Genomic DNA, 15,049 nt, shown 5'->3' on the forward strand with positions numbered 1-15,049 from the left:
AGAAAAGATAAAATGAAACATACATCAATTTTGTTGGGACGAGCTGATGGTTTGAATTTCATAGGAAGTGATTTGTGACTCAAGTTTAAGAGAATTTCCGTTGCACCCGAAGTTCAAGGTGTGATTTCACCATCTCCTTACTCTCGCTTGTATATAAAAAATAAAAACAATAAAAAAGAGTTGATGAATTAAAAACACATATATGTATATACATACGTTAACTTTACTTTACTGTGACTAATGTTAAAAAAGACACTAATCAGGTGGCGGATACGGGAGTTTGGCCAAACAGCAAGCTAGGTAAGATATTTTTCATCCGTGGAACATGGTCCATGGGCCCAACCAATCGATTCATAGTTGTGCTTGTTTGCTATCTACTCATAATGAATGAAGTGTCACTAACCTGAGTAGCTTAGAACATGCTTAATAGGAGCTCAATGTTGTGTAATGCATAATATCTAAAACCATATGCTTACACTTCATCTCTTCAAGAAATTCTACGAAACCTCGTCAAGATAGATACCCAAGTTCTTATATTCTGTAAACTGATCCACCGCTTCAGAAGGCATGCCCATCTTACACATACACTGAAGAATTAAACCAACAATCACACAATTTGTTTTTACACCCTTCGACTCCATGTCATGATTGAAGAAGATTCAACAAGCAAAAAAAGGTGATTGTAGGATGAGGAGTCCGGCAAAACAGCACGCCGAGGTTTGGTAGCTTTCATCTGCGCTACCCCATCGGGGGGTCTCAGTCGATTCAAACTGTGTTTGCATTGTGTGTTTGTTTGTTTGCTACCCCGCTCGTAAGGGGGAATGCCCCTATTAACCTGAGGGGCTTAGGGTGTGCTTAAAGTGACTTCACAAGAGTGGTGAACAGATTTCAAACACCATAAGCCTCACTTGACCAAGATTCCATCACCCATCAATTACTTTAATGCCCTACTTAGTTATAAAGTTATGCTACCAGGTTCGGCAATACTCAAATTTAATGCAATTCCTTAGTTGTGGCAACCAGGGTTTATCCTATGTGGGACTCAAAAGTCGTATTTCTTTATAAGTTTAAATTGCTTGGAACGTGCGATAAAGGTTTCATGTTTCATCTAGGATCACTAGGTCTCATTGTCTCAGCATCTTCCGTTCTTTAGTTGAGACCAAACAAGAAACGGTTTGCATTTGCTACCCGCTTTATCATGGGCGGGGTGCCCAAGTCGATGGGTTAAGGCATGCTTCATGGGACCTCACACACTAAATATTGATTTTTTATAGAAATGATCTTAAAATTAAGATTAAAGAATTTAACATCAGATTAAAAAACATATTAGGTGCCTTGATTACAACCAGAAATATTCTTAAACAATTGAGTTACAAACCTCTCATATTTAATAAACCTTCAAAGTACATCAATCACCAACGACCATTTTGATTAATGGTACCAATCCTCCAATTTTTTTAGGAGGAGGTTCTAAGTTTGAATCTCATCTAGATTTGATTCACATAATAAAAGAAAAGATAAAAAGAAACATACATCAATTTTGTTGGGATGAGTTGATTGTTTGAATTTCATAGGAAGTGATTTGTGACTCAAGCATTGTTAAGAGAATTTCCTTTGCACCCAAAGTTCAAGGTTTGATTTCACCATCTTTTACTCTCGCTTGTATAAAAATAAAAAAATAAAAAAGTTTGATGAATTAAAAACACATATGTATATAAAAAGGACACTAATCGGGTAGCAGACAAGGGAGTTTGGCCACACAGCAAGCTAGGTAAGGTATTTTTCATCTGTGGAACATGGAACATGGGCCATGGGCCCAACCAATCGATTCATAGTTGTGCTTGTTTGCTATCTACTCATAATGAATGAAGTGCCACTAACCTAAGTAGCTTAGGAAGTGCTTAATGTAATCTCATACACTAACTGGTGATGAGCAGGTTTCAAACATCATATACCCACTTTGCCAAGGCTCCATCACTCGTCAATCACTTTAATATCCTACTTACTTACAAACCAATAATAGATATTTGAGACTTAATCCGACGTGGGACTCCAACATTTTTTTCGTTACAATGATGTTTCCGGGGGTAAAATACCCTTAACTTTAAAAGTTGCATCATTAACCACTCTGTTTTATTATTTGGCACTAACCATCGGGGAACACAATTAACAAAATTTATATTTCTTAGGTAATTTTTCTTTATCGGTTTCGAATTTGCTTAAACATCAAACATACATCCATTTTCGCATAAGAAAAACACATACATCACAAAAAAAAAAAAATACATACATCAATCGCCAATGAGTCAATGACCCACTTGGATTAGTAGTACAGTCTTCGATAGTGTCCGAGGAGGTCATGAATTTAAATCTCATGAACAGTCCGACTGATAAATTAACACATGTATACATACACGACAATCTTTACTATAGTACTAAACCACAAAATTTGAATGTGAAGGCAGCTTGGCATTGCCATCATCTTCTTTCAGGTTTCCATAGTCACAGTAGCAACTTTCTCCACTGTTTTGGCTCTTCGTCCATCCTGCGATTTGCTCTCTATAGCTTATGCAGATTTTTTCCGACTATTCTTTCTTTATGTCTTAAAAAAATATACAGACCAGAAACAGCGAGTTAGGTACTGCAATGAACAGAAAGCAAAAGGAAAATCCCTATAAGGATCAAATAAAATATTTACGATTCATTTATATTGAGTATACGCTGGTAGTACAGTACGGAAATAATTTAAACCCCATAAAGAGGTTTACTGAACTTTGTTAAAATGGGTCTGGTGGTAAGAACACCTACTGCCGCACTCATGGCTAGTGTTCAACTCTCACGTTTCCATTCTAAATATTTTACGATAAAAAAGAGGAAACCAGCAAATGTTCTAGTAAGAGACGAGGGTCATATCATGCTCTCAGACTTCGATCTCTCACTCCGTTGTTCTGTCAATCCTACACTAGTCAAGTCTTCATCTGCCCATGTAAGCAATGGTGGTGCTGCCGGTGGTGGTGGTGGTGGCGGGGGCATTTTAGACGATGACCTTGCTGTGCATGGTTGTATGCAGCCTTCCAATTTCTTTCCACGCATTTTACCTACCAAGAAAAACCGGAATTCCAAATCAGATTTTGGCCTTTCGACTAATGGATCCCTCCCTGAACTGATGGCAGAGCCTACAAATGTGCGTTCCATGTCATTTGTTGGAACACACGAATATCTAGCCCCAGAGATTATTCGCGGAGAGGGCCATGGAAGTGCAGTGGACTGGTGGACATTTGGTATCTTCTTATACGAGCTCTTACATGGGACAACCCCCTTCAAAGGTCAAGGAAGTCGTCCCACGCTCTTCAACGTTGTAGGCCAGCCTCTGAAATTCCCAGAAACACTACAAGTAAGCGTTGTGGTGCGTAATCTCATACGAGGACTCTTGGTGAAAGAACCACATAAACGAATTGCGTACAAAAGGGGTGCCACAGAAATAAAGCAACACCCATTTTTCGAGGGAGTGAAATGGGCTCTGGTGAGATGTGCCACGCCTCCCCATGTTCCTGAACCGGTAAACTTTTCACAATATGCCAGCAAGGAGGCGAACTCTGCAGACAAAAAGATGACAGATGTGGGAAGTGATAAGAAGAACGGTAGTAATGATTCATCTTATGTAGATTTTGAGTACTTCTAGCACTCCTTTAGGATGATATTTTACATTCTCGGGAGGAAAACTACATTGTACAAAGAGCAAAACGTTGCAACCCAATGATATATATACTTATCATTACATGTTGAGGGTTTCACAGAGAAAACATTTGTTAGCAGAATACTATTGATTTCTTTCTAGGCAAGGGGAAATAACAACACATATATAGGGATGGAAATTGCATCTAAAGTTTTGTGTGTCATTCTTTCGCGTGTATATGCGTCGATTTCTGTTTAAGGATTTGTCGATGTGTACTACATTGTATATGATTTGTATCTGGTCTGGTGTAACATACTGTCAAACTGTTCAAAGTGGGACTAATACTTGTTCCGTTGCTTCGGAATTTCGTGCTGATTATGGAACTCCTCAGGCTGAATTGAAAAGTAGATTGTGTTAATGATACAACTCCTGGATATTGTATGCTGTCATAGTAAACATGTTTAGAATTTGTATGGGGAGATAGCAGTACTGTCTTGTATAATATTCTCTACCCTTGACTTGTTTAGGCATCTCCTTGCACTTGGTAAAGATGCCTACTTGAGCAGGCCTTTGGGACTGCAAAGTGGGTTTATTCTGAAACCCAAAGTGAATATTCGAAATATAAAATACTAAAAACAAAAAAATAAAAATACGCGAGACTCTAATACCATGAAATTAAAGTTCCACTTTAAAATTAATTGACAATAGGAGGGTATTATAACTCCACATAAGTCGTTGCATAACTTATACACTTTCCAACATGAGACAACTATTCACATTGATGAGGTATGATGAAAAATTCTAACGACAACCAAGAGGCCACCCCGGCACAACGAGAAATACTAAGGAGACCCACCATGCATGACTAGGGACTTTCTTGATTGCTCTAGATTACATGGTACTCCAGATGTTTTAATTGTTAAATCTTTATTTAAAAGTATAAAAATCAAGATCGAATAGTTGAAACACCTGGAGTATGGTACTCTAGAGCACCCTAGACGCTTTGTCCATGACTATACATAACACAACTCAGGGCACAAAAAGGTATACTAACTAGCTATTAATCTAGTGACAGAAAAAACCTCTCTCTCTAAAACCTTTATTTCCCTCTGCCTTCAGGAAAAAAGAAACCCTCCTAGCCGCCGCTCCTTACTCTGACTTGGGGTTGGCGGCAACCCGACTCCCACCTCTTTCTAGCCTTTCTTCCCTCTTCCTCTTCCTTCTCCACCCCCTGTAGCTTCCCTCTTTCCCCATCTTTTCCCTGTAGCTTCCCTCTTTCCCCATCTTTTCTTTCCATCCATCTCTACTCTTTGCATCTTCCCTTTTCCCCCTTCTTTCCTTCATCCTTCCCCCATCCTTCCACTCAAAAAGTTTTTTTAATTTCAGCACTTTTTTCCGTTGATCCAGTTGTTTCGTTGGTTCGTCCTCTTGATGGTGGTGGTGGCCTTGCAATGGAGGGACATCTAGTGGCTACTGGTTTCCATTTCAGTCTGAGGGTTTTTTTGTTGTTGTTCAGCTGGCCACTTTGGGCCTACGCCTATTTATTGTATTTTCTTATTTGTCGCTGGGCTTGTATTTAGGTAATGGGTTGCCTTCTTGTACTAGTCTTTCTAATTAATGGAAGTAATTTAGTTTGACCAAAAACAAAAAAATCTAGCTATATTAATACTTCTCTTTGTGTTAAAAGACATCTCAACTTTGAACTCTCACGATGCGTTAGCAAGAGATTGGAAAACAGGATTGAGTATAGTAGGTTTGATGAAATATGTAAAATTAGTTGGACAGAAAATAAAATATTTCAAAAGAAACGCCCGTGTAAATAAAAAGTTCTTTTATTAAAAATAGATAAATAGAATAGTAAAAATGTTAGTGTTGCTCCTCGTTAATAGGAAGAGATCCTCTCCGCATCTTTCTCACCAAAACCATCAAGTCCATTTATCCAGATCCTTAAATTTTGATCTAATGGTACAAACAGGGTTCTTTAAAAGTTATAATAATTTTAGTTGTTTGATCAAATTTCAAAAATCTAAATGAGTGGACTAGATGGTTTTGTGGGAGAGATCCGGAGAGGATCTCTTCCTTTAGTTAATCCAAATGAATGACAGTGAGTGAGCAATTCTTGACACGCTCTTCTGAGACCTCACTACTTTCAATCTGAACGAGAAATACAACGTTTTTGTCATCACGCACTCTCATTTCTAAGTTCCCATTTCAGCCTCCGACCTTTCAATTTCATTAAGTAAACAACAAATATTCACTTTTCTTCGCTGATTCTGTTTTCTCCCGCCAAAGCCGAAAGCTTTCGAAGCAAAAAGCACGAAACTTTGACCTGTTTTGGTGTCAGGGGAGAAATGGAGGCGTTCGATAAGATAAAGGTGACCAACCCAATTGTCGAAATGGACGGTACGATTTCTCTCCACTCCCATCTGATTCTCTGATTTCTATTTTCCGCCATTGTTTTGTTGCGAACTCTTGTTTAAGCTGCTCAAAAATGGCATGTTTCTCTGCTTTTTTGAATGCTTGAATTAATCTGGAAAATATGGATGGATAGACATTATACAAATGATCAAAGTGGTGTTTTTGGATGATCCCATTGATCAGAGCATGCCCTTCAATCCATGTTTTAAGGACACCCCAACTATCATGCACCATAAAAGTAGATGATCTTAGAATTACAGGATTTTGGTCAATTTGTGGGCTTTCTTGCCTTACCCACCAGTCCACTACTATGATGTTTCTGAGCTCATAGATTTAAATGATTAAACTTCTTTTTCGTTCGTTTGAGCCGAATTGCGTGCAAATTATCTTATTAGAGGGTAAGGACATAGATGCAATGCAACATCTGAATTGAGATGTATATATCTTTGCCGGAGGCTTGGAGCTGTACTGATTCTGATTTATTCAACTTTTTGTTATCTATGTTTAAGCTATGATGCATTATTTTCCGTGATGCAGGAGATGAAATGAATGGGGTGTTCTGGACATGGATAAAAGACAAGGTAATTTTGTTATCATGTGTTCCCTGTGATTTCATAGAGTTGTTGATGAATCTGCAACTTGTTTTCGTGTTCCACAGCTTATTTTTCCCTTCCTGGAGTTGGATATCAAGTACTTCGACCTTGGGATTCTTAATCGCGATGCCACCAATGATAGAGTCACAATTGAAAGTACCGAAGCTACTCTTAAGTGTGCCCTATCATTCTCCCTTCACAGTTGCTTTGCTATACTCAACTACCCTTCATGAACTTACTGTTTTTCTTCCCTTCATTTTAGTTGTTGCTGCTTTCTTTTTCCTTTTTTACTGGCACGAGTTTGGCATGTTTAAATGGGCTCGACATGAGTTTGTCATATACTTTTGAACGGAATGACAAGTCAAATTGTTCGTGCTAGGCACAATTTGTCATATTCTATTAAAACAATTAGCATCTTTATTGAAACTAATTTTTTCATGAAAATTACTTTATCACCTGTTGACGCTCCTTTATTTTTGTTGTATAAATTTGCTTCCTTTTTTTGCTTGTTATCGTAGGTACAATGTAGCAATAAAGTGTGCAACTATAACTCCAGGTATTATACAGATTCATAAATTTAGAGACAATGTGCATTTCTCCTTAATAAATGGACTACTTGGCCCTTTTTCATGGACATGATTTGGCCAACGTACTATTGTGATGATCTGGATCATTTATTTGGATGTTTATAGATGAAACTCGTGTGAAGGAGTTCAACTTGAAACAGATGTGGAGGAGTCCAAATGGGACCATACGGAACATTTTAAATGGTCAATTGAATACTCCCTCAATATCTAGTATTTACCATTGTGTATTCTTTGTTTGACCGATTGTAAGTAGCCAATGCATTTTGGTGTCTGTCGGTACTGTTTTTAGAGAACCTATTCTGCAGAAATGTTCCCCGTCTTGTTCCAGGTTTGCTACAAGTTTGTCATCTAAATTTGCCTTTGTATCATTGTCAAAAGAACTATAAGTTAGTGTTCATTTCAGGTTGGATAATGCCAATATGTATTGGGAGACATGCTTTTGGTGATCAGTACGAAGCAACTGATGCAATCGTAGAAGGACCTGGAAAACTTAAATTGGTTTTTGGTAATTCAGTAGGAGCTTCAAGATTTCTGAGTTTGACTTTTGACTGTTTAAAGTACTTGTATAGAAGTTAATCTGGTGTGCTTTTCTTACACACACACACACACACCATATAGGTACATTATTATCTTATCAATTGCTTTGCAGTACCTGATGGGCCCAATGAGAAGACAGAGTGGGAGGTTTACAGATTTACTGGCGCTGGAGGCATAGCTTTGTTCATGTATAACACGGACGAGGTTCAAATTTTCCGTTCAAGCAAAAATAAAAATTTCTGGTAAACTAATTACATCTGTAAATGATTTGCTGACAGCTATTTTTTATTATCCTTAAATTGTGAGAGCAGTCTATCCGTGCTTTTGCTGAGGCTTCCATGGACACTGCGTACCAGAAAAAGTGGCCACCTTATCTTAGCACTAAAAATACTATTCTGAAGAAATATGATGGAAGGTATGATGTTATCCTGTTGCCTTGCATCTTTCACCGTGCAATCTTTTCTGTTCATAATTACCCATGTTTCATTATGAGTCGGTATGAGTTTATGATGTAACGTTTCACTACAGGATTTTTTATTGCCATTTTCTTACTCTTGAATTTAATGAAGATTCAAGGACATCTTCCAGGAAGCTTATGAAGCCCATTGGAGATCAAGATATGAAGCTGCAGGGATTTGGTGAGATAACTTGTCATCCAAGCTGATTAGTTTGTGTAGGTCCGGTGATTTTCAACTAATTAGAAGTCTGATTTGAAGGTATGAGCATCGTCTTATTGACGACATGGTTGCTTATGCTCTCAAAAGTGAAGGAGGTTATGTTTGGGCATGCAAAAATTATGATGGGGATGTGCAAAGTGAAAATGGGTCCGGACCTCCTGCGGGAATGATTTGGAAGATCCAAAATCAAAAATAGTGGTATTTGCTAGCAACAACATAATGGAGGCAGTCAATCAATATAGATTGATCCGAAATCCTTTCCTATTTCTTCTAGTCGTAGGGTTAAAACCAAAAAATATTTATTGCTTTCTTGATGACATTAAGTTCTTTCAAAATTGACTATCTGTCCCTCTGTTAGAAGTGTTCCAGAAATGTCTGCGATTGAGTAAATAGCTCTACGAACGAATATAGCCCGAGGTCTGTATTTACTTTTGTTAGTCTGTGAGTTAGTATTCAACTATTTCTCTTTTTAACGTGTGGTGCTGCTTTTGTTGGAAGCAAATGCTATTTCCTTGACTGTCCTAGCGAATGTGTTTGCTAATGTTTGGTTACCTTTCAATAAACTTTGATACAGGTTTTGGATCACTGGGGCTGATGACATTTATACTGGTAATCAATTTTGTCTAATATTTCGCTATGCTTGTTGGGGGTACAGTTATGAGTTTGGATGCATGAAAACTTGGATTTGGTTCCAGGTGTGCCCAGATGGAAAGACCATCGAAGCTGAAGCAGCCCATGGTACAGTAACCCACCATTACCGGGTCCACCAGAAAGGAGGCGAAACAAGCACAAACAGCATAGCTTCGATCTTTGCATGGTCACGAGGTCTTGCACTCAGGTACTATCTCAGTATGTAGTCTGGTGGTTGAAAGTCAGTATTTGGAATTTGGTTCTGTTTAGAAATTGTTTGAAACATTAGATAATAGTTTGAGTAAACCTGTGTTATCGTTTCAAGGGAAAGTTAGATGGCAATGCCAGACTCTTAGATTTTACAGAGAAACTTGAAGCATCTTGTGTAGGAACCGTCGAATCTGGGAAGATGACCAAGGATCTTGCACTCCTCATCCATGGGCCTAAGTAAGTGTTGTCAAGAGTCGTATTTTGTTGGTAACTTTCGGATGCGTTTTCTGTTTCTGTATGATAAAAAGTTTCTGCTTCGTGTAGGGTGACTAGGTCTCAGTATCTGAATACCGAAGAATTTATTGACGCCGTGGCTGATGAGTTGAGAGTTAGATTGTCTAGCGAGCAAAGTTGTAATCTCGGTTTTGGTTACAAGTACAAATTACCAGGCCCGGAAATAATTAGTCTCAGCGTACTACCTTACAAACACTTGAGCAAATAAGTTTGTCTCCGATGGGGGACTCTTGTTTGTCGCAACAAACTTTATCGTTGTTTTGGGAAATTGAGAGGTTTGCAGTTGCAATGTGTAACAGTTGACTGAAGAAGATTCAACAAGCAAAAAAAGGTGATTGTAGGATGAGGAGTCCGGCAAAGCAGCACGCCGAGGTTGGTTAGTTTTCATCTGTGCTACCCCCTCGGGGGGGTCTCAGTCGATTCAAACTGTGTTTGCATTGTGTGTTTGTTTGTTTGCTACCCCACTCGTAGGGGTGGGGTGCCCCTACTAACCCGAGGGACTTAGGGCGTGCTTAAAGTGACTTCACAAGAGTGGTGAACAGATTTCAAAGACCATGGCCTCGCTTGACCAAGATTCCATCACCTATCAATCGCTTTATTGCCCTGCTTAGTTACAAACCTGCGCTACCAGGTTCGGCGATAATGAAGTTTAATGCAATTCCTTATAAACAGTTGTGGCAACTAGGATTTACCCGATGTGGGACTCAAAAGTCGTATTTATTTGAAAGTTTAAATTGCTTGGATATTATTTCCGTGCAATAGAAGTTTCATGTTTCATCTAGGATCACTAGGTCTCATTGTCATCTTCTGGTCTTTACTTGAGACCAAAACAAAAAACGGTTTGCACTTGCTGCCCAAGTCGATGGGTTAGGGCATGCTTCATGGGACCTCACACACCAAATAGTGGTTTTTTTTTAAGGCATGGTGTTAGAATTAAGATTAAAACATTTAACATCGGATTAAAAAACTTATTAGGTGCCTTGATTATAAGCAGAAATATTTCTAAACAGCTGAGTTACAAGCCTCTTATATTTAATTAAACCTTGAAAGTACCTCAATCTCCAACGACCATTTTGATTAAGGGTACCAATCCTCCTATTTTGTTAGTAGGAGATTCTGAGTTTAAATCTCATCTAGATTTGATTCACATAATATAACAAGAGATAAAATGAAACATACATCAATTTTGTTGGGACGAGCTGATGGTTTGAATTTCATAGGAAGTGATTTGTGACTCAAGTTTAAGAGAATTTCCGTTGCACCCGAAGTTCAAGGTTTGATTTCACCATCTCCTTACTCTCACTTGTATATAAAAAAAATTAAAAAAAAAGTTGATGAATTAAAAACACACATATGTATATACATACGTTAATCTTTACTCTATTATGACTAAGGTTAAAAAAGACACTAATCAGGCGGTGGAGAGGGGAGTTTGACCGAATAGCAAGCTAGGTAAGGTATTTTTCATCTACAAAACATGGGCCATGGGCCCAACCAATCGATTCATAATTGTGCTTGTTTGCTATCTGCTCATAATGAATAGAATGTCACTAACCTAAGTAGCTTAGGACATGCTTAATGTGATCTTACACACTAACTGGTGGTGAGCAGATTTCATACATCATATACCCACTTTGCCAAGGTTCCACCACATGTCAATCACTTTAATATCATGCTTAGTTACAAGCCGATGCTAGATATTTGAGACCTAATCTGATGTGCCCTGTATCATTGTCAAAAGAACTGTAAGTTAGTGTTCATTTCAGGTTGGACAATGCCAATATGTATTGGGAGACATGCTTTTGGTGATCAGTACGAAGCAACTGATGCAATCATAGAAGGACCTGGAAAACTTAAATTGATTTTTGGTAATTCAGTAGAGAGCTTCAAGATTTCTGAGTTTGACTTCTGACTGTTTAAAGTGCTTGTATAAAAGTTAATCTGGTGCACTTCTCTTATACACACACCATATAGGTACGTTATTATCTTACCAATTGCTTTGCAGTACCTGATGGGTCCAACAAGAAGACAGAGTGGGAGGTTTACAAATTTACTGGTGCTGGAGGCATAGCATTGTCCATGTATAACACGGACGAGGTTCAAATTTTCCGCTTAAGATAGAGGAGGAGTTCATCATCCTCAAGATATTTTGTGGTCGACTCACGGAACTTCCTACTTATAATGGTATAGATCACTATATAAAGATAACCTCTACAACAAAATCAATTAACTATAACATATAGATAGACGGTTAATAATTTTTGTACCGAATTCATCAATCTATTTTTATACAGTTCGATAACTAGACGATCTCATATTTTATCCATTTTTTGCAGGGACGATCTTTACAAGTGATTAATAATAGGAATGATTTTGATCATAAGTATGAACTTTTTTTGTAAAAAGTTCTGGTAAACTGGTTACCTCTGTAAATGATTTAACAGCTTTTTTTTATTCTGCTTAAATTGTGAGAGCAGTCTATCCGTGCTTTTGCTGAGGCTTCAATGAACACTGACTACCAGAAAAAGTGGCCACTTTATCTTAGCACTAAAAATACTATTCTGAAGAAATATGATGGAAGGTATGATGCTATCCGGTTGTCCTTCATCTTTCACCGTGCAGTCTTTTCTTTTGAAGAAGATTCAACAAGCAAAAAAAGGTGATTGTAGGATAAGGAGTCCGGCAAAGCAGCACGCCGAGGTTAGGAAGTTTTCATCTGCGCTACCCCATCGGGGGGGTCTCAGTCGGATTCAAACAGTGTTTGCATTGTGTGTTTGTTTGTTTTGCTACCCCGCTCGTAAGGGTGGGGTGCCCCTACTAACCCGAGGGATTTAGGGCGTGCTTAAAATATGATGCAAACACTGTATCTTAGCACTAAAAATACTATTCTGAAGAAATATGATGGAAGGTATGATGCTATCCGGTTGTCCTTCATCTTTCACCGTGCAGTCTTTTCTTTTGAAGAAGATTCAACAAGCAAAAAAAGGTGATTGTAGGATAAGGAGTCCGGCAAAGCAGCACGCCGAGGTTAGGAAGTTTTCATCTGCGCTACCCCATCGGGGGGGTCTCAGTCGGATTCAAACAGTGTTTGCATTGTGTGTTTGTTTGTTTTGCTACCCCGCTCGTAAGGGTGGGGTGCCCCTACTAACCCGAGGGATTTAGGGCGTGCTTAAAATATGATGCAAACACTGTATCTTAGCACTAAAAATACTATTCTGAAGAAATATGATGGAAGGTATGATGCTATCCGGTTGTCCTTCATCTTTCACCGTGCAGTCTTTTCTTTTGAAGAAGATTCAACAAGCAAAAAAAGGTGATTGTAGGATAAGGAGTCCGGCAAAGCAGCACGCCGAGGTTAGGAAGTTTTCATCTGCGCTACCCCATCGGGGGGGTCTCAGTCGGATTCAAACAGTGTTTGCATTGTGTGTTTGTTTGTTTTGCTACCCCGCTCGTAAGGGTGGGGTGCCCCTACTAACCCGAGGGATTTAGGGCGTGCTTAAAGTGACTTCACAACAGTTGTGAACAGATTTCAAACACCATGGCCTCGCTTGACCAAGATTTCATCACCCATCAATCGTTTTAATGCCCTGCTTAGTTACAAACCTGTGCTACCAGGTTCGGCGATACTAAAGTTTAATGCAATTCCTTATAAACAGCTGTGGCAACCAGGGTTTACCCGATGTGGGACTCAAAAGTCATATTTCTTTAAAAGTTTAAATTCCTTAGATATTGTTTCCGTGCGATAAAAGTTTCATGTTTGATCTAGGATCACTAGGTCTCATTGTCATCTTCTGTTCTTTATTTGAGACCAAAACAAGAAGCTGTTTGCACTTGCTGCCCAAGTCGTTGGGGCATGCTTCATGGGACCTCACACACCAAATAGTGGTTTTTTTTAGGAATGATGTTAAAATTAAGATTAAAACATTTAAAGTCAGATTAAAAAACTTATTAGGTGCCTTGATTACAAGCAGAAATATTCCTAAACAATTGAGTTACAAGCCTCTTATATTTAATTAAACCTTGAAAGTACATCAATCATCAACAACCATTTTGATTAATGGTACCAATCCTCCGATTTTCTTAGGAGGAGATTCTGAGTTTGAATCTCATCTAGATTTGATTCACATAATATAAGAAAAGATAAAATGAAACATACATCAATTTTGTTGGGACGAGCTGATGGTTTGAATTTCATAGGAAGTGATTTGTGACTCAAGTTTAAGAGAATTTCCGTTGCACCCGAAGTATCTCCTTACTCACGCTTGTATATAAAAAATAAAAACAATAAAAAAAGAGTTGATGAAACAAAAAGATGACAGATGTGGGAAGTGATAAGAAGAACGGTAGTAATGATTCATCTTATGTAGATTTTGAGTACTTCTAGCACTCCTTTAGGATGATATTTTACATTCTCCGGAGGAAAACTACATTGTACAAAGAGCAAAACGTTGCAACCCAATGATATATATACTTATCATTACATGTTGAGGGTTTCACAGAGAAAACATTTGTTGACAGAATACTATTGATTTCTTTCTAGGCAAGGGGAAATAAAAACACATATATAGGGATGGAAATTGCATCTAAAGTTTTGTGTGTCATTCTTTCGCATGTATATGCGTCGATTTCTGTTTAAGGATTTGTCTAGGTGTACTACATTGTATATGATTTGTATCTGGTCTGGTGTAACATACTGTCAACTTGTTCAAAGTAGGACTAATACTTGTCCGTTGCTCCGGAATTTCATGTTGATTTATGGAACCCTCAGGCTGAATTGAAAAGTAGATTGTGTTAATGATACAACTCCTGGATATTGCATGCTGTCATAGTAAACATGTTTAGAATTTGTATGGGGAGATAGCAGTACTGTCTTGTATAATATTCTCTACCCTTGACTTGTTTAGGCATCTCGTTGCACTTGGGAAAGATGCCTACTTGAGCAGGCCTTTGGGACTGCAAAATGGGTTTATTCTGAAACCCAAAGTGAATATTCGAAATATAAAATACTAAAAACAAAAAAATAAAAGCACGCGAGACTCTAATACCATGAAATTAAAGTTTCACTTTAAAATTAATTGACAATAAGAGAGTAACACAACTCCTCATAAGTCGTTTCATAACTTATACACTTTCCAACGTGAGACAACTATTCATATTGATGAGGTATGAAGAAAAATTCTAATGACAACCATGAGGCCACCCCGGTACAACGACAAATATTAAGGAGACCCACCATGCATGACTAGGGACTTTCTTGATTGTTCCAGAGTACATGGTACTTCAGATGTTTTAATTGTTAAATCTTTATTTAAAAGTATAAAAATCAAGATCGAACAGTTAAAACACCTGGAGTATAGTACTCTAGAGCATCCTAGAAGCTTTGTGCATAACTATACATAACACAACTCAAGGCACAAATAGGTATAT

At 38.1% G+C, this 15,049-nt stretch overlaps 2 protein-coding genes across 2 annotated transcripts; both read left to right on the forward strand.

Annotated features, from left to right (window-relative positions):
* The first annotated feature begins 2,782 nt into the window (after positions 1–2,782).
* On the forward strand, positions 2,783–3,990 carry LOC125472569 (serine/threonine-protein kinase AGC1-7-like). Its single transcript, XM_048574212.1, has one exon. The coding sequence runs from the start codon at positions 2,783–2,785 to the stop codon at positions 3,680–3,682; it is 900 nt and encodes a 299-aa protein (XP_048430169.1). The 3' UTR covers positions 3,683–3,990.
* Positions 3,991–5,923: 1,933 nt separating this feature from the next.
* On the forward strand, positions 5,924–9,004 carry LOC103958099 (isocitrate dehydrogenase [NADP]-like). The gene is made up of 11 exons (XM_048573710.1): positions 5,924–6,079; positions 6,632–6,675; positions 6,753–6,862; positions 7,206–7,243; positions 7,380–7,458; positions 7,550–7,602; positions 7,678–7,779; positions 7,924–8,015; positions 8,123–8,226; positions 8,381–8,449; positions 8,528–9,004. The coding sequence occupies exons 1-11, from the start codon at positions 6,028–6,030 to the stop codon at positions 8,682–8,684; spliced, it is 900 nt and encodes a 299-aa protein (XP_048429667.1). The 5' UTR covers positions 5,924–6,027; the 3' UTR covers positions 8,685–9,004.
* Positions 9,005–15,049: the final 6,045 nt, after the last annotated feature.

Source organism: the organism of the source record quoted next, unplaced genomic scaffold (assembly GCF_019419815.1).
Source record: "Pyrus x bretschneideri cultivar Hongxiangsu unplaced genomic scaffold, Pyrus_bretschneideri_v1 Contig7, whole genome shotgun sequence".
In the NCBI taxonomy this organism is placed as follows: domain Eukaryota; kingdom Viridiplantae; phylum Streptophyta; class Magnoliopsida; order Rosales; family Rosaceae; genus Pyrus; species Pyrus x bretschneideri.